At 50.2% G+C, this 25,291-nt stretch overlaps 1 protein-coding gene across 6 annotated transcripts in view; it reads right to left on the reverse strand.

The window, feature by feature from the left end:
* The window catches only part of MYO18A (myosin XVIIIA), a gene marked incomplete at both ends in the record, with an annotated part of 82,848 nt that extends 59,004 nt beyond the window's left edge, over positions 1 to 23,844 (reverse strand). For all 6 annotated transcript variants that reach the window (XM_084236993.1, XM_084236992.1, XM_084236990.1 and 3 more), the window contains one exon: positions 22,852 to 23,844. In XM_084236993.1, coding sequence (XP_084093119.1) covers positions 22,852 to 23,844 — 993 coding nt within the window. The remainder of the gene's footprint in view (positions 1 to 22,851) is intronic.
* Positions 23,845 to 25,291: the final 1,447 nt, after the last annotated feature.

Here is a 25,291-nt window from a genome sequence, read left to right on the forward strand (position 1 = left end):
ACTCTGCCAACTGCTGACGCGACTGAAAATCTTACCCTTGTGGCTGGGAGGGGTGGAAGAGGTTGGTAAGGGGGAATGGAACAGACTGGAAGGCAGCTATGTTAGCTGTGACTCTCCTCACTTGCTTTTTAAAGGCACTTACTCCTCTGGAGTAATCTCTGCTAAAAAAGCCCAACAGATAATCAAGGCATCTCTGAGATACCACCTATGCCCCTTCCAGAAATGGGGGAGGCCATGCTGAGTCCACTTTTGGGGACAGTAGACAGGACAGTAGACAAGCCCTTCTCCCAGCTGGCCAGGAGGAGAGGGGGTGGAGGGTTATTCTGGCAATGCAAAGCAGAGGAGGAGAAGGCCTCCAAAGGCCTGGGTTCCAGACTGTGGAAGAAAATAATGTTCTGAGGAATGAAGGCCTCAAAAACACTAATAGTTCATGGGGAAGGTGTGTCACTGCCTGCGGGATGGCTGAGGCAGTCCAGGACACTGAGGTTTAAAGATGGTGACCCCTTCAAAGCTCCCAAGGTTTTGTCAGGACAAGAGGCCCTGCCCTTTGCCTCTGGGGGGTTGAGAGGCTGCCAGGGGCTGAGTAACTCCCTCCTCACCAAGAGGTTCAGAGAGGAACCTCAAGGGAGCTCCTCCTCTTCCTCCCCATCTACTTCAGTCACATCTGGGGAAATAAAAAAAATAAAAGGCTCTTCCTTTCTTAAATGAGGAAACAGCATGAGGAGCCAGGGACATTTCCTGGGTGGGGGGTAAGAGGGACACTCACCAGCATGGCCTGGCCTGGAGCAGCCCAGAGCAAGGAGTCTCCTCACCGATGCTGCTCCGTTAGCCGCTCAAAATAGCACTGGCTGCAGCCCCGCCCCTGGTCCCCTCCCTCTTTCCAGGCCCCTCCCGTCAAGAGCTGCCCAGCCCTGGCCAGAGCCAGAGCAAGAGTGGCCTGAAGGACTGCGGGTACCAGGTATGCTGGAAGGGAGAGGGGGATACAGCACGTGAAGGGGGGAGGAAGCTTTCAGAGTTAGGGCACGGCTGGGGCAGACAGTGTTGAAGGGCTCGGGCTTCCTGGCAAGAGACAGGGAGGGTGGGACTTTCCTACTGACACACATCCAGGCTTGGACAGCTGAACTGATATGGCCCCTAAAAATAGCAGAGGAATTTAAGACCTGCAGCCCCTGGCCCCACAGGCCTGGAGGGAGACAAACACAAACACATATGTGTGTGCGTGTGTGCATGCATACACGCTCTCTCGCGCTCTCTCTCTCTCTCTCTCTCTCTCTCTCTCTCTCTCTCACACACACACACACACACCAGCACATAGGAACATTTAATCACAGCATAGTGTTTTGAAAACACAAATCATAGGCTCACCGCTGTCATCTATTTACTGCAGCAGAGGCCAAGACAACCACTACTGTCATATCCAATATAACACACAGGCCCGCCGCACACTGTGGCCAAATAGCAGCCACAAGATCGCTTGCAGGGCAGAGACCCCTGCTGCGGCCTTCCTGTAATAAATACCCTGGGGTGTGCATGAAATCCACCGCACTCTGTATACTGCTCTCCCCGCACGGCCAGTGATTGAGCAGGCACAGAGCGGGTGGAGGTAGGTGGGTGTGCCTTGGCCCTGCAGACAGAGGAAAGGGACTGAGTGTCTGGCCAGTAAGCAGGGACTGTGGGTGAAAAGCCAGTCCTCATGGTCCAGCTCATCAATTAGTACCCAGGATACTCAGACAGGCTGGGGACCCCAGAGGCTCAAATGGCAGCTGGGAGCAGGTGGGAAGGAGCCAAAAGACAGGTTTTTTGAAGCTGTTTCAGAAGCTGTGGGCTCTGCAGAAAATAGGAAACAGTCATTGTCTCCCTCTTCCTCTGGGGAGAGGAGGGGAAAAGGGTGGGGTGGGGTTGGTACTGAGAAACCCCCGCAGCAGAGCGGCCTCCTAGCCAGTGCCCAACTAGGGTGGCTGAAGGCCCCAAGCCTGTCACCCAGCCAGTCCCGTGAGCCCAGGGAGTCTTGTCAACAATTACTTTCTCTGGGAAAAGGTTGCTAAGGGCTGCCCGAGAACCGAGGCCCAGCTCTGCCTCCTACCACACACTGCGGACACAGTCGCACTCAGTCACTGGGACATGGGGCTCATACCTCTGCTTTCTAGGGAGCCATGCAGCCTTCTGGGGAGATCATCCGGTCCTTTGGGGGGCACATGCTGGGTCACAGGTCTGTGTATCCCCAGTGCTTTCTTGACACATGATGCCAACCTCCGCTGCACCCAGAAATCCCCCGTGGGACGGCAGAAATACCGATGCCTGGATCCCACCCTTGCCCTCTCCCCTCCCACCTCCTGTTTCTGATTTCCTTGGGCACTGGGATTTTTAAAAGCTCCCCCAGGTGATTCTAACATGCAGCCAAGAGTGAGAACTGTTCGACCAGCATAAGGCCTAGCACAGAGGTGCCCATGTGCTACATCGATGACCGAGGGAGGGAGGGGAAGGCTTGTGGGTAGGTGACTTAAATTTCCCTCATCTACAAAATGAGGACTGTGCCTACATTGACTCTTTTCTATTATTCATATGAGATGGGTGAAATCTCAGTGAAAGGACTTTGGTTCTCAAAGTTTGGTCCCCAGACCAAGAGCATCAGTATCACCCAACAACTTGTTTGAAATGCAAATTCTAGAGTCCCACCCCAGACCTACTGTTTCAGAAACTGGGCATGGGCCCAGCATCTGTGCTTTAACTAGTCTTCCAGGTGATTCAGAGAACTACTGCTTTAAAAGAATTATTCATAGTGTCCCAAGGTTATGTGTGAGACTTCCAGAGCCTGTTCAATCTTGGCTTTTCCCTAGCTAACTATATAACTTAACTTCAGTGTTAATTTCTTCATCTGTACAATGGGAAAAATAAGTGTCTACCACATTAGGTTATTAAAGGGGTTAAATGAATTAATACTTGCAAAGCTCTAAAATGAGTGTCCAGCACATAAGTTCACAATAGGTTTTAACTATTATCTGTGATCTTTGAGGGGAGGGGGGAAAAGGGGAGCAAGATTTCCAGGTAACTGAAGCCTACTCCCTTTAAATAGGACAAAATATTTCCTATTTTAAGTAGTTTTCTAAATTCTAGTACCATTTACAATAATAAAAATGTTTGCATACTCTTTAATTTCCTCATTTAAAACACTCAGAACTTAATCTCAAACATCTCAAACTCTGAACTTCTCCTCTTGAACCCAGTCCATGTCTATTCCAGCCTGCACGTCATCCCCTGTGATGGCTCCTGACTTCCTGGCCTCGCTTCTGCCCCACCGATGCCCTAGGCCACTCTCATAGGGCACTGGCCTCGTGCCCTTCACCCCAGTGCCCAGGCTCCTGAAACCTCGCTCTATACCCATGTGGAAGTCAGCCCCCCCTTCATGTCCATGTATCTGCTTTTCAGTTCCTTTGTCCCCTGGCCCTGGCACTGCCTGTCAGCGTGCCTGTCCCCAGCAATCTCCCTTCTTCTTAATCTGCTGTTTCTGCCAAAGGCTATAAAGCCAGATAACCAAGCTTAATCCAAGTGTCTAAAGCAGAACAAATGGGTATCAGCCAACCTGCAGGCTCTCCTCTGAGTGAAGGGCCTGGGTTTCATACACAGATTGGTGTTCATGGTGTTTTCTATTTCTGGCTGCATGAGACCTTCTGGGCCTGCCCGACATTCGGCAGTGCTCTGGAAGATGACTTTCTAGGCGACCTGGTGTCACTGTACCTGCAGTCTTGTTCTGAATTACTATCAACCACGTGCCCATCCACTCCTCTTTTCTATATGGGTGACTAAATCCTGTCCATTCTGTCTCTGAGATGATTGGTACTACTGACAGATCCTCTCAGTGTGATTTCCTTTCCCTTAGTGAAAAGGGCAGCCCCCTTCATTCAGAGGGGAAAACTAAGGCCATTATCAGAATCTGGCAATTTAGAATCTGCTCAGCCTTCACACAGGGCCACAACCAGTCCCACTGCTGCTCAAAGGTCATTGCTGTCTCAGGGCCCAGCCCATATTTTCCTGAAGTCTAACTTAGGGCTCTGGAGAGGGCCCATGAGATCACTCCCACAGCCAGCCAGCCCACCCCAGGCCACTCACCCTGCCTCCAAGGCTAGCACCGCCTGGCCCTCCTCCGCATTTTTCTACCTCCTCCTCCTTCTCCACAGCCCACTCTGTGCTCATGCTCTTGTCCTCTTTCCAAGACAGATCTTCTCATGGTTCCTTGCCCGGCATCACCATCACAGCCTTTTCTCCATGTCTCAAAGTCCATCTCCAGTCCTATCTCCTTTACAAAGACTTTCCCCAAACCCAAGACTTTGCATGGCAGTGCAAAGGGCGAGCCTTGCAGTCAGACACTTAATCCCAGCTCGGCCGCTTTCCTGCCTTCTGACCCAAGGGAAAATTACTTGACTTCTTAAGAGTGTCTACTTTTCTGGTCTTATAAATAGCATGGCTCTATGGGGTGGTGGCGAGAATTTCTAAAAACACTATAGGTAAAACACCTGGCATCAGACCTGCCAAATTGTATGTAGTACTTAAATTATCGCTAAAAATGACATTAGTCACTGTCTGTACCTAAAGATCATCACATACACTTGGTGGCTTTTGGTTCTACTCAAATGGTGCTCTGTTACGTACAGTACAGTCACACACTACATGAGGTGAGATTCCAAAGTCAGGAGGTAAGGGCAAAAGCCAGAATGCAATCAAAATGACTCTTGCAATTTCCTTAAATTGCTTACAAAGTATGATACACATGGTTTTGTTGAAACTATTCTTAGATGTGCATGAAAGCATAATGTCATCTATAATCTAGAGTAAAAAGAAACATACAAAATACAATGTTCATGATTTAAGGCTAATAATTTCTTTTTTTTTTAAGATTTATTTTTTATGCATGCGAGAACTGGGGTGTAAGCCAGAGGTGTAGGCGGGGCGAGAGGATTCACCAGAAAGAGTGGGGAGCAGAACAGGCAGATCTACTGAAATACACTGCTGAGGGGAGCAGTGGATGAGACAGGAGAGGTCTGCTGCACCTTGTGGGTTGTTCCCTGACAGGCTGGGGTCAAACTCATGCTGCAGTGGCTGGAGATAGTTTGATAGCGCTGTTTTTAAACCTTGTGCCACCAGGGAGGCCCAAGGCTATATAATTTCTTATACCACCATAAAGATGAATGTATTAAAATTTAAGGGGCATATGCCACAATTACCCAACAAAAACTAGTATTTTTATGGTATTAGTTTATAACCATTATAGTTTATAACTATTTATGTCACATATTTAAGCCCTCTCTCCCTGGAAAACAGAGACCATTTCCTTCTTCTTTTTTTTTTTTTTTCATTTTTTTTGCACAACGTATGCATTTTCTTTATTTTTCCTTTTTCTTTCTTTTTTTTTTTTTTTTAAAGATTTATTTATTTATTTATACAAGCACTGGGTACAGTCAGAAGCGCGGGAGGGTGAGAGAATTCACCAGAGCCAGAGCGGGGAGCAGAGCAGGCAGAAGGACCGAAGTACACTGCTGAGGGGAGCAGCGGGCGGCAGGAGAGGTCTGCGCGCCATGTGGGACCCTCCTCCGGTGGCCGGGGAGCAGCTGGGGATCAAACCAGTGCCGTGGAGGAGGCTTAGCCGGGGATCAAACCAGTGCCGCGGAGGCTGCGGGCAGCTTCGCAACCCAGCGCTCAACCGCTGTGCCGCCACTGGGGAGGCCCCATTTCCTACTTCTTTTATCATCACACCTTCCAGCACCAGGCACACAATAGGTATTCCAAAAAACATCCATTCGATTTAACTAACAAATCTGAAAGGTACAAATACAATAAACCAGGAGAACAGAATTGAGAACAAAGGTATATCCAGTTAAGGAAACAACTTCAGCTACTCAGCTACCACATGGGGTGAGTGAAAGTTCCTAGGCTGTTTTGGGCATTAGCCAGACAGAATGGCTAAGCAGAATTGGGGGCAGGCTCTGAGGAGTAAAGGAAGCCCTTCACTTACTTAAGAGGCAGTGACGTATAACTCCTCAAGATCAACACTATAGGAGGCACAGTGTCCGCTTTTTTTTTACCTCCCCCCCAGTCTTAAAACTAGTTGATGAGCTTCTTGAAGCAAAGGTTGTATGTTGTTTGATGGATTCCCAGGAACTACCTCGCACTGGGCCTCGCTCAGAGATGACACTTAATACTGTCTGAGTATGTGAAACAAGAAGTAGACATAATTTTTGACCTGAACAAACATACAGACCAGAAGGAGTGATAAGAAATGTACCCAAATAATTATAAGTCAATTTAGAATCTACTTGATGTTCCAACGGGGACCTCGGAAATGTTCTAGGGGAATTCACAGGCAGAAGTCTGTTCCTGTTGGGGAGTCAGGCAGACAGCTAATACACAGCTTGGAGCTAGGCCATGAAAAATAGAAGGAAGTTTGTAATAAGAAGATGAGGTAAGAAGGGAATTTCAGGGTGAAGGATTATTAGAAAAAGGGCAGAGGTGAGAAAGCATAACATGTGAAGCATGGAAGTTTGGGTGAAATGTAGGACACATGTAAGTAAATGAGACACAACGCTGGAAAGGTGGGTAGGTCCAGATCAAGAAGGCCCCTGTGCCACAGTGGACATGTGTTGCTTCTGCTGCCCATCTCCATTCTGATTACCATACCCCAACTTTCCTCTGGGTACCCACCCCTGAATCTGGTCAATGAGAGTGTCATATCCCCAGGCCATGGGAATTGGTTCACGAAAGGCACGTGACCTAGTCAGTATCAAGGGCAATAATGAAACCAACAGGATCACTGAAAGTTAGTCACACTTCTTTTCCCACAAGACTTGAACCGAGAGCTGTGCTCTTTTGCCACACTTGTCCGAGGACCATGCCAGCAGGGACGATGAGCTGAGAGACAGAACAGGTTGGGTCCTGCTCACTCATACTATTTAAGTTTCCAGATGAAGGCTAATCCTACAGCCAGTTCTACCCCTAGACTTTTCAGGTATTTGAACCAATACATGCCTTCTATTTGAAACGGCTGAGCTGGGCTCTCTGTCACTTGCAACTGAAATAGCTGTGCCTCAAACAAAAGCAAGGTGAGAGTCTGAGGAAAAAGAAAGTTACAGACTGAATATTAGCCATGGGCCTGGGTAGGGCTACTTTTCTTCCTTAAAATCCTGGAGGTAAATGTTATGAAAGGGAATTGTGGACTGAGAAACTGAGGCTGACAAAGGTTGGATAGCTAGTCTACCGTCACAAAGTTACGACTGGCAGAGCCAGGGTTGGAACACAGATCATTGCGGCTCAGCCACTTCTTCCACTCCCCCAAGCAGCCTGGAAAACAACAGGAGAGACAGCAGATTTCAGCAGAGTGAAGGGACACAATTAAACCTGTGCTTAGGAATGCTGATGTAACAGAAGGATTTCCAGGGAAGCAGAACGACCATTAGAAAGTCAAGGTGATGGCAAGATGAAAGACAGGAGGGTTGCCCTAGGATTTTGGCAGCAGATGGGGAAGAGATGATGCAAGAGAATCATGTTGATGGTCACGAGGGGAGGATGGGAAATGGGCATGGGGGGGGGCGGTGGGGAAATGGAACCACAGACTGGAAGATTTCAAGCCCAAGATTTTAGGAGCACAGGGTGAAGCCACTATCCAAAAAAAGGATGACAGAGGGAGGCTGCCTTAGGGGGAGCCACGCAGGAAAACACTGAGACTGAGGTACTTCTCAACATCTTAACAAAAGAATACTCTTTTGACCCTGTTTGTCTCTCTAAACCAAATTCCCCTTTAAATCAAAACTCCTTAAAAAAAAAAACCAAAACTCTACAAAAGCTGATCTCCCTGAGTACTAATTGCATAGTGCTTTGCATCACTAGCTTGCAATGTATGGAATATGACTATTTGAACGCTTCATTCAGGGAAGCTGCAGGCCAGCCCTGTTTCAAACACTCAGCTGTCAGGGCTGGGGAGGGCCAGGGCCTCCTGTTTCCCTGGGGTAGGCGCCCCCCGCTCCCCACCCCACCCAGGGAGACGCAGTCTCTCCCAGGGCCATCAGAGATTGCACAGCACCAGTGCCTTCCCTCTCCTGGGAAGTACGAGCCATGCTTCATTCCTTTTATTTTTTTTTTTGGGGGGGGAAGGGCACTGTGTGTGTGACAAATATTTTCTCTTGTTAGTAACTGTGCTAGTAGATAAGGACTGGTAGGTGCTCTTTGAGGTACCAAATATTAAAAAAAAATTAATACTGGGCATCCATGACCAGTAGATCCCAAAGCGGACAAGGGCAATCCCACTTGAAGAAGCCTAGGGATGACGGCAGGGAGGGCAAGGTGGGCTGAGAGAAAAACCCGGGTGGCGAAGGGCGCACGCCCAGGCTGGGCCCCGACATCGGCCGCACGGGCGGGGGAGTCGCCGCGGGGGGCGGGGCCCGCACGCCGGCGCAGGGGCGGAGCCGAGGGGCCGGGCCCGCACATGCGTCAGGAGCCCGGGGCAGTGCCCGCCCTGCCGCTCCCCTGGAGCCCAGCAGAGGGCGACCGCCTCCTTCTCACCGGCCGCCGGCACCCTCAAAGCCCAGGGATTTCACCTCCCTGCCCCACCCCCACGAGGCGTCCCGCGGGAGCTCGGCGCTGAGGGGGCTGCTTGCACAAGATGGCCTCTTGTCTTGCCCACAGGGGATAGGGCAAAGAGAGGCAAAGCTGGGCGCAGATTGATTTGTTTTCATCACCGCTACATCCACATCGGCCACAGCAGTCCCTGCATATAGTAGTACTCAATAAATGCTCATTGGTGGAATAAAATGAATAAGTAGAAGACTCTAGGGACGCCTTGGGCCTGTGTGGTGGGGAGCGGTCTGGGCGATCCTGAAAGGATGGTCAGCCCCAGCGGCGGCCACCGAGGCAGTGTGGGTACTCTTCTTGTGCCTGTCTTCACATACTCAAAGTTTTGCTCAGAGGCCAGTGACAGACACCACACCATATTGTGGGCACAGAGCCCAAGTGTGGATGGCTGGACTTCTCTCTGCTAAGACCAGAAGCCCATCCCCCTATTAAGAGTCAGGTCCTGGCTCCCCGCAGGGACCACCTGTCTGGCAGTTACAGCAGCCAGCTCCTCCTTGAGGAGTCTCAGCTGCAGGGGATTTCCAAATTACTCCTGCTTTGTCAAATTCCCACAAGGCCCAAAGCCAGGGGCAAGCCTTAAGGATGATTTCGCAAAACCCTCCACACTGCTACCCCATATCCCACCAAGACTGGCAACACTCCTGAGTCTCCCAAATACATGATATTCCCATCCCCACCCCCTCTGGCAGACATGCAGGAATAAGCATAATGAAGTATTGTTCTTTTCTTCTTCACATAAACAACAACTCCTCTCTACTTCCACAGCAGAAAAAAGGAAACCCTGTTTAAGGGCCAGCCGCATTGATTTAAATAAAAGATCAGTAAGGTCTTCCGGGTGTGAGAGTTGGGGGCCTGTGGTACTTATTCTCAACATCAGGAAGGCTTCTTTAGACAAGACTCAGGTGCCTCCAAACATGGAACATTAAATACATGTTCGACCATCTGTGTTCACTTCTGCAGGACCCGACTGGGCCTGTTTCTAGACACTTTAAGTAAAAATAAAGCACAAACCCCATCTCCATAGAAGCAATAAGGAAAAAGCAAAAGCTTCTACTTTTCCTACCAACCTACCACCTCCACATTAATAGGCCTGGCAAATCCACTGGGGCATGTAAGCACCTGTGTGTTACAAAGCTGGGCAGAAAACATGCTTGGCCAGGTGCGGAAACTGCCCCAGTTGTGGTGGCACATGGCCAGGGACCTGCTGGCCCTGGGGCATTAGGATTCCAGAGTTGGTGAAGTGTAGAAATTGCCAAGGACAAGTCTTCCTTCCTGAAAGGAAGAGAAAATGTCACCACACTCAGCCTCATGGCGGGGGAGGGGGCACCACAAGAGGAGACAGGCTTTCAAGAGCACCCCAGATGCACTGTTCAATATGGTAATCACTAGCCATGTGTGCCTATTTAAATTAAAGTTGAATTGAAACATTAGGAATACATCTGATTAAATTAAAATCAAATAAAATTTAAATTTCAGTTCCTCTGTCTCACTGGCCACATTTCAAGTGCTCAATAGCCACATGTGGTTCTTAGCTACCAAGTTGGAAAGCCCAGACTAGGGAACATTTCCATCTTTGCAGAATGTCCTGTTGGACTGGTCTGGTCTACAGGACCCCTTTTTAGCTTATCCAGGCCATGCCTGCCAAAGACTCCTTCAGGTGTTGCCTCTAACCCCCAGAGTCTGCTTACTCCTGGCTGCATGTGCCTAGCCTTGACCCCCAGGCCTCAAAAAGACTGTAGTCACGATTTAATACCAGCCTAGAAGCAGAAGCCAGATGCAGAGGGGCTGAAAATTCAAGGCTGAATAGAAGCCAGCCCACACCCCAAGACACCCCAGGCCTAGGAGAAAGCCCCTCAGTGTCACACAATCGTGCCTTATTTCTGCAGCCTCTGGACCATGCATGGGTAAGTCATCTGGAATGTAGTGGCCTGAGGGCTTTCCCGCATCACGGCCTGCTGGACTCATCTGATGTTAGTGCTCCTAGAGAGAGAAGTACCAGCAAAACTGTACTTTCAAGGGCAAATAAGGCCAATGAAGCCTTGTCCTGAGCAGCATTCTAGGCGCTCTGCCTTGGGGTAGTGGGGGTGATAACTGGACACCTCCCTGTATTGCCAATGAACCAATGAAGAAGAGGGGGAGGAGGACATGGTGAAGAAAGGACTCCAGGCATGCTTGACATGCTAGTGAGGCTCAAACAATATGGGGGATCCGTGGGGGAACAAGAGACCAGGGTACTGATCTCAGCAATATCACATTCTATCACAGGCATGGAATTTGAGAGGTTTTGCTACAGTAGATAGCAAGTTCCTATGTGTGATGAAATGACAGATCAGAGAATTGGCAGATCAGGGCTGCCTCTGTGTGTGTGTCTCAATGCCATCCTCAATTCCTGTTTAGCCCTAGCAGAAGCAAGGCAGGGGTGAAGAAACAAAATAAATTGTAGAGAAACCATTAAAAAGTAGAGCTCATTCAACTGAAAATTAAATAAGTAATAAGAAGCTTGCTATTCCAAAGGTATTGGTAACAGCCAAGAATGTGACTGGGAGGAGTCTCAGGGGGAAAAAAAAAAGCACAATTTTAAAAACTGGTATCAAACTATAGACTAGATTGAGAGCGCAAGGCAAAAGCTATCAACTCTGAGGTTCCAAGTAAGTTTAGGAACCAATTTAGGCCTTACATACATATTACCTGAACAGTGATTTGAGCAAAAGCACCATCCTGGGGAGGAGAGCAAAGCCTCTCTCCACGCCCCATGAGCAGAGCTGAGTCATTTTTAGGCTTATGGTATTTCTTGTGCAGAGGGCCCAAGTGCCCAGGTACCGAGTGTTTCCCAAGGGGTCAGACTAATAATGGTGATAACATTCCCTTCTGAGTTCTTTCTATATACCAGGCACTACTCTAAGTGATTTGTTTGTATTGATTTATTTAATCCTCTAAGCAACCTTACAATCTGTTATTCTTCTTCTTCTTTTTTTTTTTTTTAAAGATTTATTTATTTATTTATTTATACAAGCACTGGGTACAGTCAGAAGCGTGGGAGGGTGAGAGAATTCACCAGAGCCAGAGCGGAGAACAGAACAGGCAGACTGACAAAGTGCACTTCTGAGGGGAGCAGCGGGAGGCAGGAGAGGTCTGCGCGCCATGTGGGACCCTCGCCTGGGGGGTAGCTTTGCAACCCAGCGCTCAACCGCTGCGCCACCAGGGAGGCCCACAATCTGTTATTATTCTTATTTTACAGATGAGGAAAGTGAAGTACAGAGAAATCAGTTGCCCAAACTCATCCAGGCACTGTAGTTCTGAGTCCATGGTGTACCCAACACACATCAGTGTGTTAACAATACACACATAATCATATTTAATTCCCTATTTGTGGGCTTGTCTGCCTTTGCTGCCACCCTCATCATTCTTCTCCCCAAATGAGCTGAAAGCAGTTCTTACAGCCAAAACCAGCCCTTCCATCCAACTTCATATTTGCCAAGCATCTGTTTCTACAGCAACAATAAGAGCTGCAGTTTTTTTTGCCTTTAAAGAAAATGGGCAAGGAGGTGGGGGGATCCTTTATAGCAGGAGCACTTTTTAAGAGGCACAGTAGAGAGACCTCAAAACTAGTAGTCTAAAGAAGACATAGGGACGGAAGGGTTTCCCAGGCCTTGTAAAAGCAGAAAAACTGCATTCCCTTGCCCCAGAGTTTGAAGCAAGCCTTCCTAGGACAGAGAAAGTGAGGGATGGTTAAAAGGACACTGAGTTGATGGCAGAAATACTTTGGAAGAGCCTGGGAGAAAAGGACAACCCAAAATAAATTCTGCAGTGGTGTGTGTGTATGTGTGTGTGTGTGTGTGTGCGTGTGTGCCCCAAGCTATTTCTAAGCTGGATGTCCTGTCACAGAGCTGGCAGGTCAGGGCCAAGTAATGATGGGTGGAGGCAGGGAACAATACAGAAGCCCTAAGAGAGGAATGCAGGCAGTATCTGTGTGCATGCACAGGGTGGTTCACCTCCCACAAGGGAGGTGGAGGGCATTTTGGGTGGAGTGATCATCTTGGTGCTCTTCACCGTCTCTGAGCCTCAGCCTCATTACTGCCTGCTGCCCTCGACCTCACCTAGGCAAGAAATTCCAGGCATTGTCCAGAAATCTTGAGGCAAGAATCAGGATCATTGTAGGCTGCCAGAGCAATGGGGGCTCTGCAAGGCAAAGCCAAGTGCTAAGGGGAAGAGGACTGTTTACTGGTCACTTGATTCCAGGAAGACAGACCGCAGCAGTCTCCCCAGGCTGCTCAGGCTGCGGGCCCAGTTTCCCTCTCGCCTCTATTGATCTTGATGCATGGCCAAGCGAGTGGGGACTCAACCTTAGCCTGGGCCTGTCCTTTAGGTAACCTAGGTCACCCGTGGAGAAGGATGCAAGGCTGTGCCAGGCCCAGCACAGGCTGGTGCCCCAGTGACTGACGTGCCAGGCACACAGGCTCCCACAGCCTGGACAGCTCCTGGCAGGGCAAGGTAGAAGCCAGCTACCTAGGGAGGAATCCTTTCACTGCTCTGAAGCCAGTGCTTCTGCAATCAGCTTCACAATCAAACCAGCCCACAGAGGAGGGAGGCAGGGGTGAGAAGGGGCAAGAGAACTAACAGTTGTATCAGACCCTTCCCCTCACCATGTTCTCATAAAAAAGGCACCCTTGGGATCTCCAGACACCTTGCCCTGATGTGATGGGTTGGGCATGAGACTGGGTGTCACAGGGAGTCATGACTATCTCATGCTGCCTGATGATGCCATCACTGCTTGGCCTCTAGCCCATGCCACTCTGGGCTGAGAGCTATCTTTTTGCAGATGTCTTCTGTTCTAGAGGAAGCACAGGCTTCCTGATCATAGGGGCAGCATCTTCTTACCCACAAAATCAGTTCCACACTGTGAAATGGAGCAGGTGCTCTTCAAGGATTCCCAAATCCTGCCCTGATAGTGTCAAGGCCCCAGGGATGTTCATACCTGGCCTTCCCTACAGCCAAGACATGGCCCTCCTGCCCTTCCCAAACGCCGCCCTCTTCTGCCCTTGATGCTGGGGCAGTCTCACAGTATGGCTGCCAGAGAAGAGAGCTCAGGACCTGCCCTGTGAGACACTCTCTTTCTGTGGATACCCTGCTCACCCAAGGGCCTGGCAGGGAGGGAAGTTGGTGAGGGAGGGAGGAAGTGAGTCAGCTCTTTACAGAAGTGGGACTGGAAGGGAGGAGCCAGTAGAACTGAAACCAGAGGGTAAAGGGCACAGGGGTCAGAAAGGTCATAAGAGAGGGAGCCAGGCTCTGGAGTAGTTGTGGGGCCCATAGAGTGAAGGACAATTACAGGTGACAAACACAGCAATGCCATTTCCTACCAAAGCAGGGTGGCCCCACAGACCAGAGAACCTGGGTCTGGCAGACATAGCCCCACCTGAGGATGGAATCTGAGGCAGCTCCCCTTTCTGACTCATGTACTGGTTGGAGGAAGCGAGGTCTTCTGGGATATGGCCAGCCATGTCCCCTCCTCAATAAAGTGGAATCTCTGGCCCCCAAGGCCTCCCACTGCCTTTCCTGAACCCCACAGCTCCAGAAGCTCAGGGGCCCCTGGTCTGACCCAGTAGGGGAGACATGTTTGCCTCTCTCAGAGAGAATGGGAACTGAGCTGTTCGGGCTGCCCTAGCATTCCCCCTGCCCTCTCCAACAGCCCCTGTCCACGCAGGAGCTGTCCCCAGGCACCAGCTGGAATCTGTTGCTCTGACTAGGAAAAATCCTTACTGTGAAAATTCCCAGCCTGCTGACATTCCAGCACACAGCAGCGCAGGGAAAGCGGGAGAGGGAAGAGGAAGACTTGTGTCCTGCCGGCAACATTCCATCCCCTCAGAGACCTGCAGCCAGTAAGACAGGCACATTCTTCTAAGGTCCCACGGGTGGAACACTGTGTAACCCCATGTGACCCCAAATCTGCTTCTCACCCAACCTGGCACATTTCTGGGGACCCCAGTGGCAGGGCAGGCAGTCCTCAGGACCCTCCTTTGGAGCCCTATCCCCAGGCTCCTGCTCCTAGGCCTACAGCCCACCCTTCCTTGCCTTCCGTGGGGGACGCCGAGTGCCCAGGCACACAAGAATCTGAGTTGGGGAGAAGGCAGAACATGCTTATATACTACAGACATGTCACCAAGGCCAGAGGGGAGGAAAGGGGAGAGTTCTAGGGCCCAAAACTGCACTAAATGACAAAAACCGGACAGAATGGAAAACCAGGTCCTGACTAGAGAACCACTGTCTTTCCTTCAACAAATATCCACTTACGAAGTGTTCCAACACGGGAAATAATAAGGTAACTAATTAAGGAAATTCTTGATGAGTGTTATGAAGGAGAATGATGGCATGTGGCCGGGATGCAGACCTGACAGGGTCTGAGAGGATTAGGGAAGGCTTCCCAGAGGAAGTGATATTCAAACTGGGGCCAATGAGTATGAGGGTGGGCAGGGAAAAGCACCACAGACAAAATGAACAGCAGAGACTCAATGGTAGAAGCCAAAGAGAACGCCATGTAGTACGCCACTGCCTGCTAGGCCCTCTGCCGGGCCTTCCCCTGACCGCCCCCCCCCACATCCCCATATGCATGCCTGGGAACAGCAGTGTCCAACCCCTGTGCAACACCTCTCTTCCTGGTCAGAGGTGACTCTCTGGGGCCCTTGCCAACCCAGGTGCAATGGAAATCAGTACTGATAGGATAATAAGGCGAGGGGCAACACCCCTTCCCTCCAGGAGCTAGAGGGGTAAGGCCTAAGGGGGAAAAGTACACCCCTCCACCACCTGTAGGAGACCACATCCAAACGCTCCCAGAGAGATGCTGCTTCTCTTCAGCTTCTGTTGGGCCCCCTTTTCAGTACCTCCCCAGGTTCCTACAAGATTAAATCCCACTGGCTGCCCCTTGGGCTCACTTCTTCTGACTAATCCAGAGAACAAGTCACTCCTGGCTCCCCCTTCCCTCTGAGAAGAGGCCCTTGAGAAGAGGGGCAGCAGGAGTCAAAAGGGTCAGTCCCCAGGCTGGGCAGTAGATGCCTATGGACATCCAGGTGCTACCCTCCCCTCCCCCCAAGCCAGCACACCAGTGTAGAGCAAGACTGATGCCGAGTTCAAATCCTAACCAATCACTAAACAGCGGTGAAGCCCTAAGCATCTTACTTAACCTTAATCTCTCTGTAATCCAGTATCCTCATCTGTGAAATTGAGATTCTTACACTACCTACTTGGTAGGGTGCTTAGGAAAAGTAAATGAGTTAATATATAAAAACATCTAGAACAGGGCCTAACGTATAGTGAACGCCAGTGAGGATCCTTATCCTTTCTGTTACTTTTCCTGGCCTTCCTTCAAAGCATTTCTGTTCAGCTGGATCTACCAGACCAGTTGGATACCACTTAGGGAGCATATATGTGCTATGCATCATACTAGGTGCCACACAGAATGCTGGGCAAACGCCCTACATCCTTCCCTGCCCCAGGGTCTGCCCAAAGAGGCTGTGCCAGGGCAGCGTGCCATGCCCTGACATTGAGGAACATGTGGGAGGAGATGAAGGAGCCAGAGTGGTGACCCAGGTCTAAGGAAATAGCTTCCCAACCAAACTAGGCCAACAACTGAAAAAATAAGTTTTGCTGACACTGTCCCTGTATTTAACAGAACAAAAGCTGATGCCAAACACCATGCACGACTCCAGGGTTGGCTGCCCACCCCCCTCAAACTACACAGCAGGAAGTGGGGGACTATGAAGACTCCACTCTCTGCAGTGCCTGTCTGGCATGCTGGGCACCCACAGTGCTGCTGGATGCCTGGGCACATCCGTACCCGGTACCCAAAACTGACAATGGAGGTGCCAGGCAGCCTGCCCAGGCAGCAGGGGAGCCCCTATGTCAACTGGGTCACTGGTCCCCACCCCCACAGACGCTGCTCTCCACCCCAGGCTACAGTGAGGAGAATCCAGCAGCTCAGTGTAGTGGGGTGGCGGGAGCCCTGCTGGCAGGCAGAACGCGTGCTTGTGGTTTCTGGGAAACGCTGTAGAGATTTGCAGCATTTTTAAAATACTTGTGTTCCCACCCGCCACAAACTCCCCTTCACCCTACTCTTCACCCACCCCCAGTCTCAGTGTTTGCATATCTGGTATTTTCCAGAACTATTTCAAAGTAAATAAGAGAGATTAAAAGGGAGCAGAGGGCAGGGTGGCCAGGGGTATCAGGATGGGCTGGAGGGGTACTGGCCTGGCCGGAAGGGGCCAGGGCAAACTAACTCAACTGAGGCCCTGCCCCCACATCAGGGCTCCAAGCTATGCCAGCAAAAACAACCAATGACCATGACATGTACCCACACCCAGTTCAATGTGGTCTGGGCACTGAGCCCAGCACCCACAGGCTGGGTGGCCAGGGCATTCTGGGGCTACAGTTCATCTAACATCTCATTGAGGAAAAGGCAGAATGATGTCTTTGAGGACAGAGAAGAGAGACCTAGCAGGACAGAAATGACCTAGTGCAATACTCTATCCTGCTGGTTCTTAATCCATGTTAGATTAGGAGCCCCCAGAATGCTTCCAAAGACTTTTAACCCACCAGAGGGTAGGTATCATTACCAAAAAGACTTAGTTGTTGGGTTCCACTCTGAGCGCCCAAGCCAGGGCTCTGATGAGAGACTGATTATGAGACTCTGATGCCAGAGGTGCCTGAAGCTTTGGCAAAAAATGAAGGAAAAATTTCATATTTAAAACAAAAAGCAAAAACCCCTTCAAGGGTCATTTGAGTAATATTAGGAACAGAAGCATTCTAGACCAGGGAGCCCAGGCCGCACTCAGCTGTTCCACCACCACCAAAAGCCCCTGAGCAAACCCACTGCTCAGAAGCAGACCTGGCCAACCTGGGAGCACTACAATTTCAAGTCTCCATACTCTTTGGAATTCTTCAGGCCCCACTGCTGACAGCACCCAGAGTTCTGGAAACAAGGTTAATGAAGCTCATATAGTTTCTGCCTAGCAGTCTAGGCTTTCACTATGGCACAGAGCCCCTGCCCTTCTCTCAGATGCAGGCAACCCTGACTGGCCTGTCTCCTGCAAGGCCACGAATGACCATGCCTGAAGGCCTCAGAAGCTGGGCTCTAAGATGCTGGAATAGTCGAGGTGTACTCAGCATCCCATCTCTCCCTTCAACTGGCTATCTTTAAGGATAGAGCTACAGGAGCACCCCATTGGAGAGAAAATCTCACCAGGAGCAAGGATGGGAGAGCAACAGGATTAATTTATGAGCCTGCAAAATTATCTTCCCTAGATATCTACAGGGACTGGAAAGAGGAAAGGGTATCAATCTTCTTAAGCATATACTTCTTAAGCATATACCTGCTATGTTGGTGATCGCACCCTATATAGGAACATGTTATCTTATATAAAGACCCACAAAATACAGTATACCAAATAAACAACAAGCCATCTTTTAGCGCCAATCTTATTCTTCTCAGAGATAGTGAGTTAATTGGGAGTGCATCATTCTCTGGTGATTCTCAAATTTGGGAAAGACAGAAAATAAGACTATTTATAGAGATCAAGGTTCACTTCCTCTCTAAGGCCCCTCTTAATGGTCACCCCTTCTGTCACTCCTAGACAGAAGTGGCCACTTCCTCCTAACACCCCTCTACCCCTACAGACTTCTGTGATAGCAGTTATGGTGCTTGACTCCATTTCTTTACTTAGGTCTATGTTTCCTCAAGGACAGATGCTTTATTTAATCTGCCAGTGTCCAGTACAGTACCTGGTCCTTTAACAGACTTCATTAGATACTTAAGGGATGCCCTGGTGGCACAGGGGTTAAAGTCTCTGCGCTATCAAGCTATCGCCAGCCATTGTGGCGTGAGTTCAATCCCCGGCCAGCAGGCCTCTTCTGTCTCGCCCGCTGCTCCCCTCAGGAGCATATTTCAGTAGATCCACATGTTCTGCTCCCCATTCTGTCTCTGGTGGATCCTTTCACACCTGTACCTCTGACCTATACCCCAGTTCTTATATGCATAAATAAAAATAAATCTTTAAAAAAACACTTAAGGGAATAAGTAAAATGTTTAAGGAAATAAGTGAAAAAACAAGGGAATAAGTCAAAAGTTTGGTAACTCTGTTAAGACTCAAACACAGGTCTTTCTGGTTCCAAAGTCCATGCTCTTTCCACTCTAACATGACCTTTCCCAGATTCTCCTGAACACGGAGGTGATTTAGACAGACATGATGACCTCTTAAGAACTTTCCAACCTGGGCCTCCCTGGTGGTGCAAGGTCAGCACTATGAAGCAATCCGCAGCCACTGCAGCACGAGTTTGATCCCAGCCAGGGAGTGGACCCACATGGCGCAGCAGACCTCCCTGTCTCGCCCGCTGCTCCCCTCAGCAGTGTATTTCAGTAGGTCTGCCTGTCCTGTTCCCCACTCTGTCTCTGGTGAATCCTCTCACCCCCACACTTCTGGCCTACACCCCAGCTCATGTATGCATAAAATAAATAAACCTTTAAAAATAACAAATTTTACAACCTTTGAGTATAAACTTCAAGGTCCAACAGAAGAAACTATGTCAGAGATCTCAGGCAAGTGGCTGACAGAGCCAGAGGATCCAAGGAACCAGACTTGACTGGGCAGGATAGAAGCCTTCCTTTAACCCCTCTACTCTCCCACCCAATCCTCAAAAGCTCAAGGAAGCAGTGCTTTGTGGGTAAGGGTTCCCATGCTGGCCATCTCCTCCGACTCTTAGGGTAGGAGGACACTCACATTGGCCAGGGTGTAGTGGACTTTTCTGACTTCCATGGCAACAACCTACTTTCCCAGACAACCCAGTTGTCCGCCACAAGCCCACTGAGGATACAAACAGCAGGGACCAGCTCTCCTCTCTCCCAAGCCCTCATCCCCACCTAGCTTTCATCCCTTAGGCACTGACTTTTCCACCCAAACTCATGAAACTGGAGGTAAGATCCTCTTCTTTACCAACACCTCCCCTAATCTCACCAGATGCAAAGAACTCTTCATCTTTAGGAAACTTAAGAATAATTGTTCTAAAAACAGATGCCCCCAAAACATTCCCCGAGGAGCAAAGGAAAGAACTTAACGTTAGCCCCCAAACCTGGCAGTGAAACCTGACCTTCTCCTCCTCCCCTCCCACACCAGTCAGTCACCAAGAGCTCACAGCTATACCTCTATCTCCACTGCTTCTGCCCAAATTCAGGCCTCCATTCATTCTGCTAGGATTACTATAACGCCCCACTATTCTCCCCACAGCGATCCTTGCTGCACCTGAAAGCATTCTCCATGAGCAGTCAGAGAGATTCTCTAAAATATATTCCTACAATCCCTGGCTAAACTGCCTCATTGCCCTCAGGTGAAAGTTCACATTCCTTAGCCTTCTTCACAAGGGCCTTGGTGACCTGGCCCCTGCTTGCCTCTCCTGCTGTTTCTCTTGATATACATTCCCCCTACGCTATCCCCCCAGCCTGTTCCCTAATCTCTAGGCCTTGGTGTATGTCCACTACAGCCTGCTCCTTCTACCTGCCTTCCCTTTACTCATATACCCAGACGCCTGCTCCCATTATTCCCAAGACTAGATCTGAAGCTCCTCTTCTGTGCTCTCTAGGACCTTGTAGCAGCCCCCATCATTTTCAAACAATCATGTCAGTGTCCACTACTTGACCATCTCCCCCACTAGACTATGAGTTCTCTAGGGCCAGGATTATCTGCTGCTCACTACTGGATCCCAGAACAGAGCACACAGTACGAGCTCAATGAATGTTTAATAGGTAGGTGAGTAGAAAGATGGATCGTGGAAGAAAGAGCTACTTCTCTCAGACCTGATGAGTGATTTCTATCAGGTCTAAAATCCACCCTACTATGTGGCTTACCCCTACTCCCACTGGAACCTCGTCTAGAAGCTATGGGGACATATGAAGAAGGTGTCCCCTCCTGGACCACACCACCGGAGAAGGAAACCTGAGGGGCTGGCTCTTCCTGGGACCTTCTGAAAGGCCATGGAGAGGAGCCACAGGGCCTGGCCCCCATCTGTGTGCAGAAAGAGAACAGATGGCTAGCCGGCTCCCTCTGACCTCCCTGGGGACAGGAAACGTGTAGACACAGTTGATGGATGGCCTGGCGGGCAGGGTGGCCACCAGGAGCTGTCCCTCTGGGGCTAGAGTTGTCAGGGTACCCCGCCCGGGAGCCTGGAGGAGGTGGGAAGATTCTTTTTTTGGCATGGAACTGAGATTAGAACTGTTGCCAAGAAAGGAGCAGGAGTCAGAGTGGGAGGAAGAGGACAAGATAGAGGATGAGAGCTGCAGAAGAGGCTGTAGCACTCCCACGCCGCTCTGGGTCTGTCCCCAGGAGCTGGGCTCACTCTGCTCCTCTCTGCTGTAGTGTGAGCCCCCACCACCCACTGGGTAGGAAAAGACATGGGGCTTCTCTCAGCCTATGCCTCTTGTCCTGTCAGATGGTCCTCGAGACAGATGAAGATGGGGTTTTCTACTCTGTCCCCTGCCAGATCACCCAGGCATCAGTCTGTAGAAGAAGCCCTCTGGGTGCCAGCTGGGCATGCCCCAAGGGGGAGAGGGCAAGCCAGCCTTTCAGGGATACCAGCTGTAACGCAGAATCCACCAGAGCTCCACAGCTAAACCATCCACTTCCCCAGGGATGGGGAAGAAGCAACTAGTTAGGAAGGGAGGGTGGCTGGGAAATATGAGATGCCAGGATGATTCCTATGCTATAAAGAGAAAACTAAACAGCATCTGGAATGCCAGGCCCAGGGCCCCAAGGGGGCCTATACTGTGGTTCAGCAGGGAGCTGGCAACAATCCCCCAGGGGAGTCATTCTTTAAGAAGAAAATTCCATCTGTTAAAATTCCATCTGGGAAAAAGTACACAGACAATACAACAGAGTACAATCTTTGTTTCTGAGATAAAGACCACTCTCTCTACACTGGGGTTCCCTGAGGTCATCTAGCCTGGTGACTAACACATAGTAGGTGCCTGATGTGTGGTCCTCCCCTGGATTCCACAGCAGGTTCACTCCCTATACCTCTTCTGTCTAACAAAGCTGCCTGACCCCAACCAGTCCCAGAGAACAGGAAGGTCTGGGACCCAATTCCAGTGCTTCCTGCCAGAGTCTGACCCTGCCACTCCTGGCCCTCCAGGCCCAATATGCTGCTAGGCTGAGAGTCATCCTGAGCATCCTCTTTCCCTCCCGGCAAAAAGCCAGGTCCAGGACTCTGCTTGCTTCCTTAGCATTTCCTCCCACTTTTGAGTTCGCTACATCTGGTGGGGCGCTTAGTGCTGAAAGGTCCTGGCCAGGCTGTGCACTGATCAGGCTGCAGGGGCAAGATCTGGACAGTCCTAAAACCCACAGAGGGAAAGAGGGATGGCCAGAGGCCCACTTGTCCTTCATGCTCTGTCTCCAGGCAGAAGATTCCAAATTGGTATGTTTCCACCCTATCAACAGACCCCTGAGGTTGGAGAGCTCCATCCCCTAGAGACCTGCTCATATGCCTAATCTGAATCTCCTCCCCACCTGTGTCAATCCCATCGATACCCCTTTTGCATGGGCAGGATAACAGCTGGGGTCTCAGAGACAGTTAGTTACCTATCTCTGTAAGGCTTGGTCCCTGTTGCTTTTCCAGGCCATGCTTTTTCTTCATCTAGGAGAGGTAGTAAAGACTCTTGGAGCCCAGGTGATCTTTATAAATCAGGCCAGCCACTCCCCTGATTCAAATCCTACAATGGTCCCATTTGGGATAAAAATCTCAACTACTGTGGTTTACAAAGGAGGTCTCAGGTCATCTCCCTAGGAGTAACAACTAAGCAGCATACATCCCAGATTTGAAATAATTTGTCTTTTTTTCACCTCCAATATCCAAATAACAGGGAAATACTCTATTTTAGCCCAGACTGTCTCTCATATCTGGAAGTGGCACATGTTGGCCTCCATGCCAATTTAGGCCTCAGAAATGTGGTGCCCAAACCCCTAATCCACCCTTGTATCATGAAGCTTGTACACTGTTTATTATCCCACACCCCACCCCAGGTGACTCCTCCTTACAGACCAGGTAAGTTGTCCCTGGAGCCCAAAGAATGGCACAGTTTCGCTATGTACACACTTGTTAGATTCTCAGCTCTTGGGCACTCCAACCATCCACCCAGGTACAATCACAGGAGATGCCAGCATTCCCAACCCCTGCTCATACCCGGCTGCCCAGGGAAACACTCACATTGGCTGGCTCCCTGCGGGGTCCCTCGCCACTCCGCAGCCAGCTCCGGCTCAGCTCGCTGAGCTCCGGGATAGGCTGCACCTTGAGTCGCACGCTGTCCCCGGACTGCCGGATCATCTCCACAATCTCATCCCTGGGCCTGCTTTCCACGTTGTGCCCATTAATCTCCACCAGACGATCACCAGGCACCAGCCCCAGGGCCAGGTCCTTGGTGCCTGCACCAGGCTCAGCAAAGTGAACCACCCTTCGAAAGACCTGGCCTTCCGGGCCCCGGTCCAGCATGGTTGTACGGCGCAGGGAGAAACCAAAGTCTCCAGTGGGCCGACGTTGCAGTTCTAGCTCCCGGAGGACAGGGGGTGGCGGAGGCACCACAGGTGGTAAGCGTAGGTCAGCTGGGAATCTTTTAGTTACCAGCTCTGGGACTCGGGACCGAGGCCCTGGTCGAGGGATGCCTGGGCCAGGATGCTGCATCAACTGTCCCTCTAGAGTCCTCACCTCCACCTGTGGGGATGGGGCGGCAGAGTGTTCAGAGGGGGTGGAGGTCTCTGAGGCACTCTCATCCCGGCTACGCTGGGAGAAGGAGAAGCGCTTGACAATCATCTGTGAGTTCTGCTTGGCCAGGGAGCCAAACTTGGCTGCCCGCTGCAGCACAGAGCCACGGAAGCTGCCCTCCTCACCCTTGAGGTCATCACTGGAGCTGGCTGTACTGAGGTGGCCCGAGTCCAGGATGATGCTGCCCCTGTTGCTGTCAGAGTCAATGTCAGTCAGGTGCAGGTCGGAGCCGCTGGCTACCTTAATGGGGATGGGGTTGGAGATCTCCAGGCGAGTCTTGGATTCACGCTTGGAGGAGCGGTTCAGGTTGAAGAAGCCTCGTCGCAGGCTCATCTCCTCCAGGCTCCGCAGCTCTGCCGCTGACATCCGCTCCTTTTTCTCCTTTTTCTCCTTCTTCCGCCCGCCATCTTTGTCCTTGTCTTTCTTCATGAGGTTAAACATGGTGGGGTGCTGTTTTCAGGGGTGAGAACCCCCTCCCAGAGAATTAGGGGTGTTTAGCACAGGGTCTTTGTATTCCACCTTGCTGCTGCAAACAGAAACAGAGAGAGAGAAAAAAAGGTATTCAAACAGAGCCTCTTCCTGTGTCTCCAGTTCAGGCATGGCCAACGAGTGACCATAGCTACTCCTGAGAGTTAGCCATGTGCCAGGAGCTCCGTTTTACACAATAAAGTTTCAGTTAATTTAATCCTCATAACATTACTATGGATGGGTCTATTATTATCCCCATTTTACAAAAGTTTACATAAGGTTGTAAAAGCTAGACTCCACAGTCTGTTGTTTTCCTGATAGGTCTAGGTCTAGGTGTGTAAGGAGGTACATCTGGGAACATGACAGCTTGGTAAGAGGTGCCCAAGCCAACCTGGGTCTGGATTTAAGATTCCAACACAAAGGACAAAGGGACAGGAATCTGCACCATCACCTCCCGACAGCCAATATCTATTACAGCAGCAGACATCACATGCGACTGGGCTCTTTCCTGTTATCCTTACAGCAGCAGCCTTGGCCAGTGGCTAACTAAAGACCTCAAAGAAGCAACTACTTGTTAGGCCCAAGGCCAGTCACTTTATACACACTGCCTCATTTGTACCTCACGACATCCCTGCAAGGTAGGTATCATTATGTCTAACAAACGAGAAAAATAGAGCTCAGAGAAGTAAGTAAATGGCAGTTGTCACACAACTAACAAGTGCTGGGATTCAATGGTAAATACTGTATCCTTTCTAGGGCCTGGGTGCCCAAAATAAAGCAGGGAAGGACGGAAGGGGAAGTTCCAGACTGTACAGAGGACAGACAGCTGTGAGGTGGGGGTGTGGGTCTCCTGGATAAACAGGATCCTGAAAAATTCACATCCTTTTCCCTAGACCAACACCTAAATATAGCTTTAGGAAGAAAGTTGTAGCAGCCTGAGAGAAAACTCTGTTCCAGGGCACGTGGGCCTAAGGCACCAAGGCACCAACCCACTCCTACCTCTACACACACCTAATTGGGGACAGGACTGAGAAAAGCCTAGTGGAGGTGAAGTTGAGAGAGTCTTTCTTTTTCTAGACAGCAGGGAACAAGAAGTTGAAGTAGGCCATACCACCTAATTAGAAATTAAATGTAATTTTTTTCTCCCCCCATGAAGGTTTCCCACTCTGAGTTCCAGACATAGGACCTAGAAGCTTACCTTCCAGCAATGACCTCTTACAGGCCCTAGAGAGGTCTTTCCTGTCTGTGTACCCCAACCTCACAACTTAGCAGGTCCGCCTGGTTCCCATTCTACTGAGAGGGAACCCCCCAACCAGTTACAATGCCAAGGGAGACATCAAGGAAATTTCAAGGGCCCCAGGACACTGGCTAATTGCTCCCCCCGCTGCCCAGCACCCTGATTCATGTGGTTCCTGACCTT

Source organism: Talpa europaea (genome assembly GCF_964194135.1).
Source record: "Talpa europaea genome assembly, chromosome: 7".
NCBI classification, from domain to species: domain Eukaryota; kingdom Metazoa; phylum Chordata; class Mammalia; order Eulipotyphla; family Talpidae; genus Talpa; species Talpa europaea.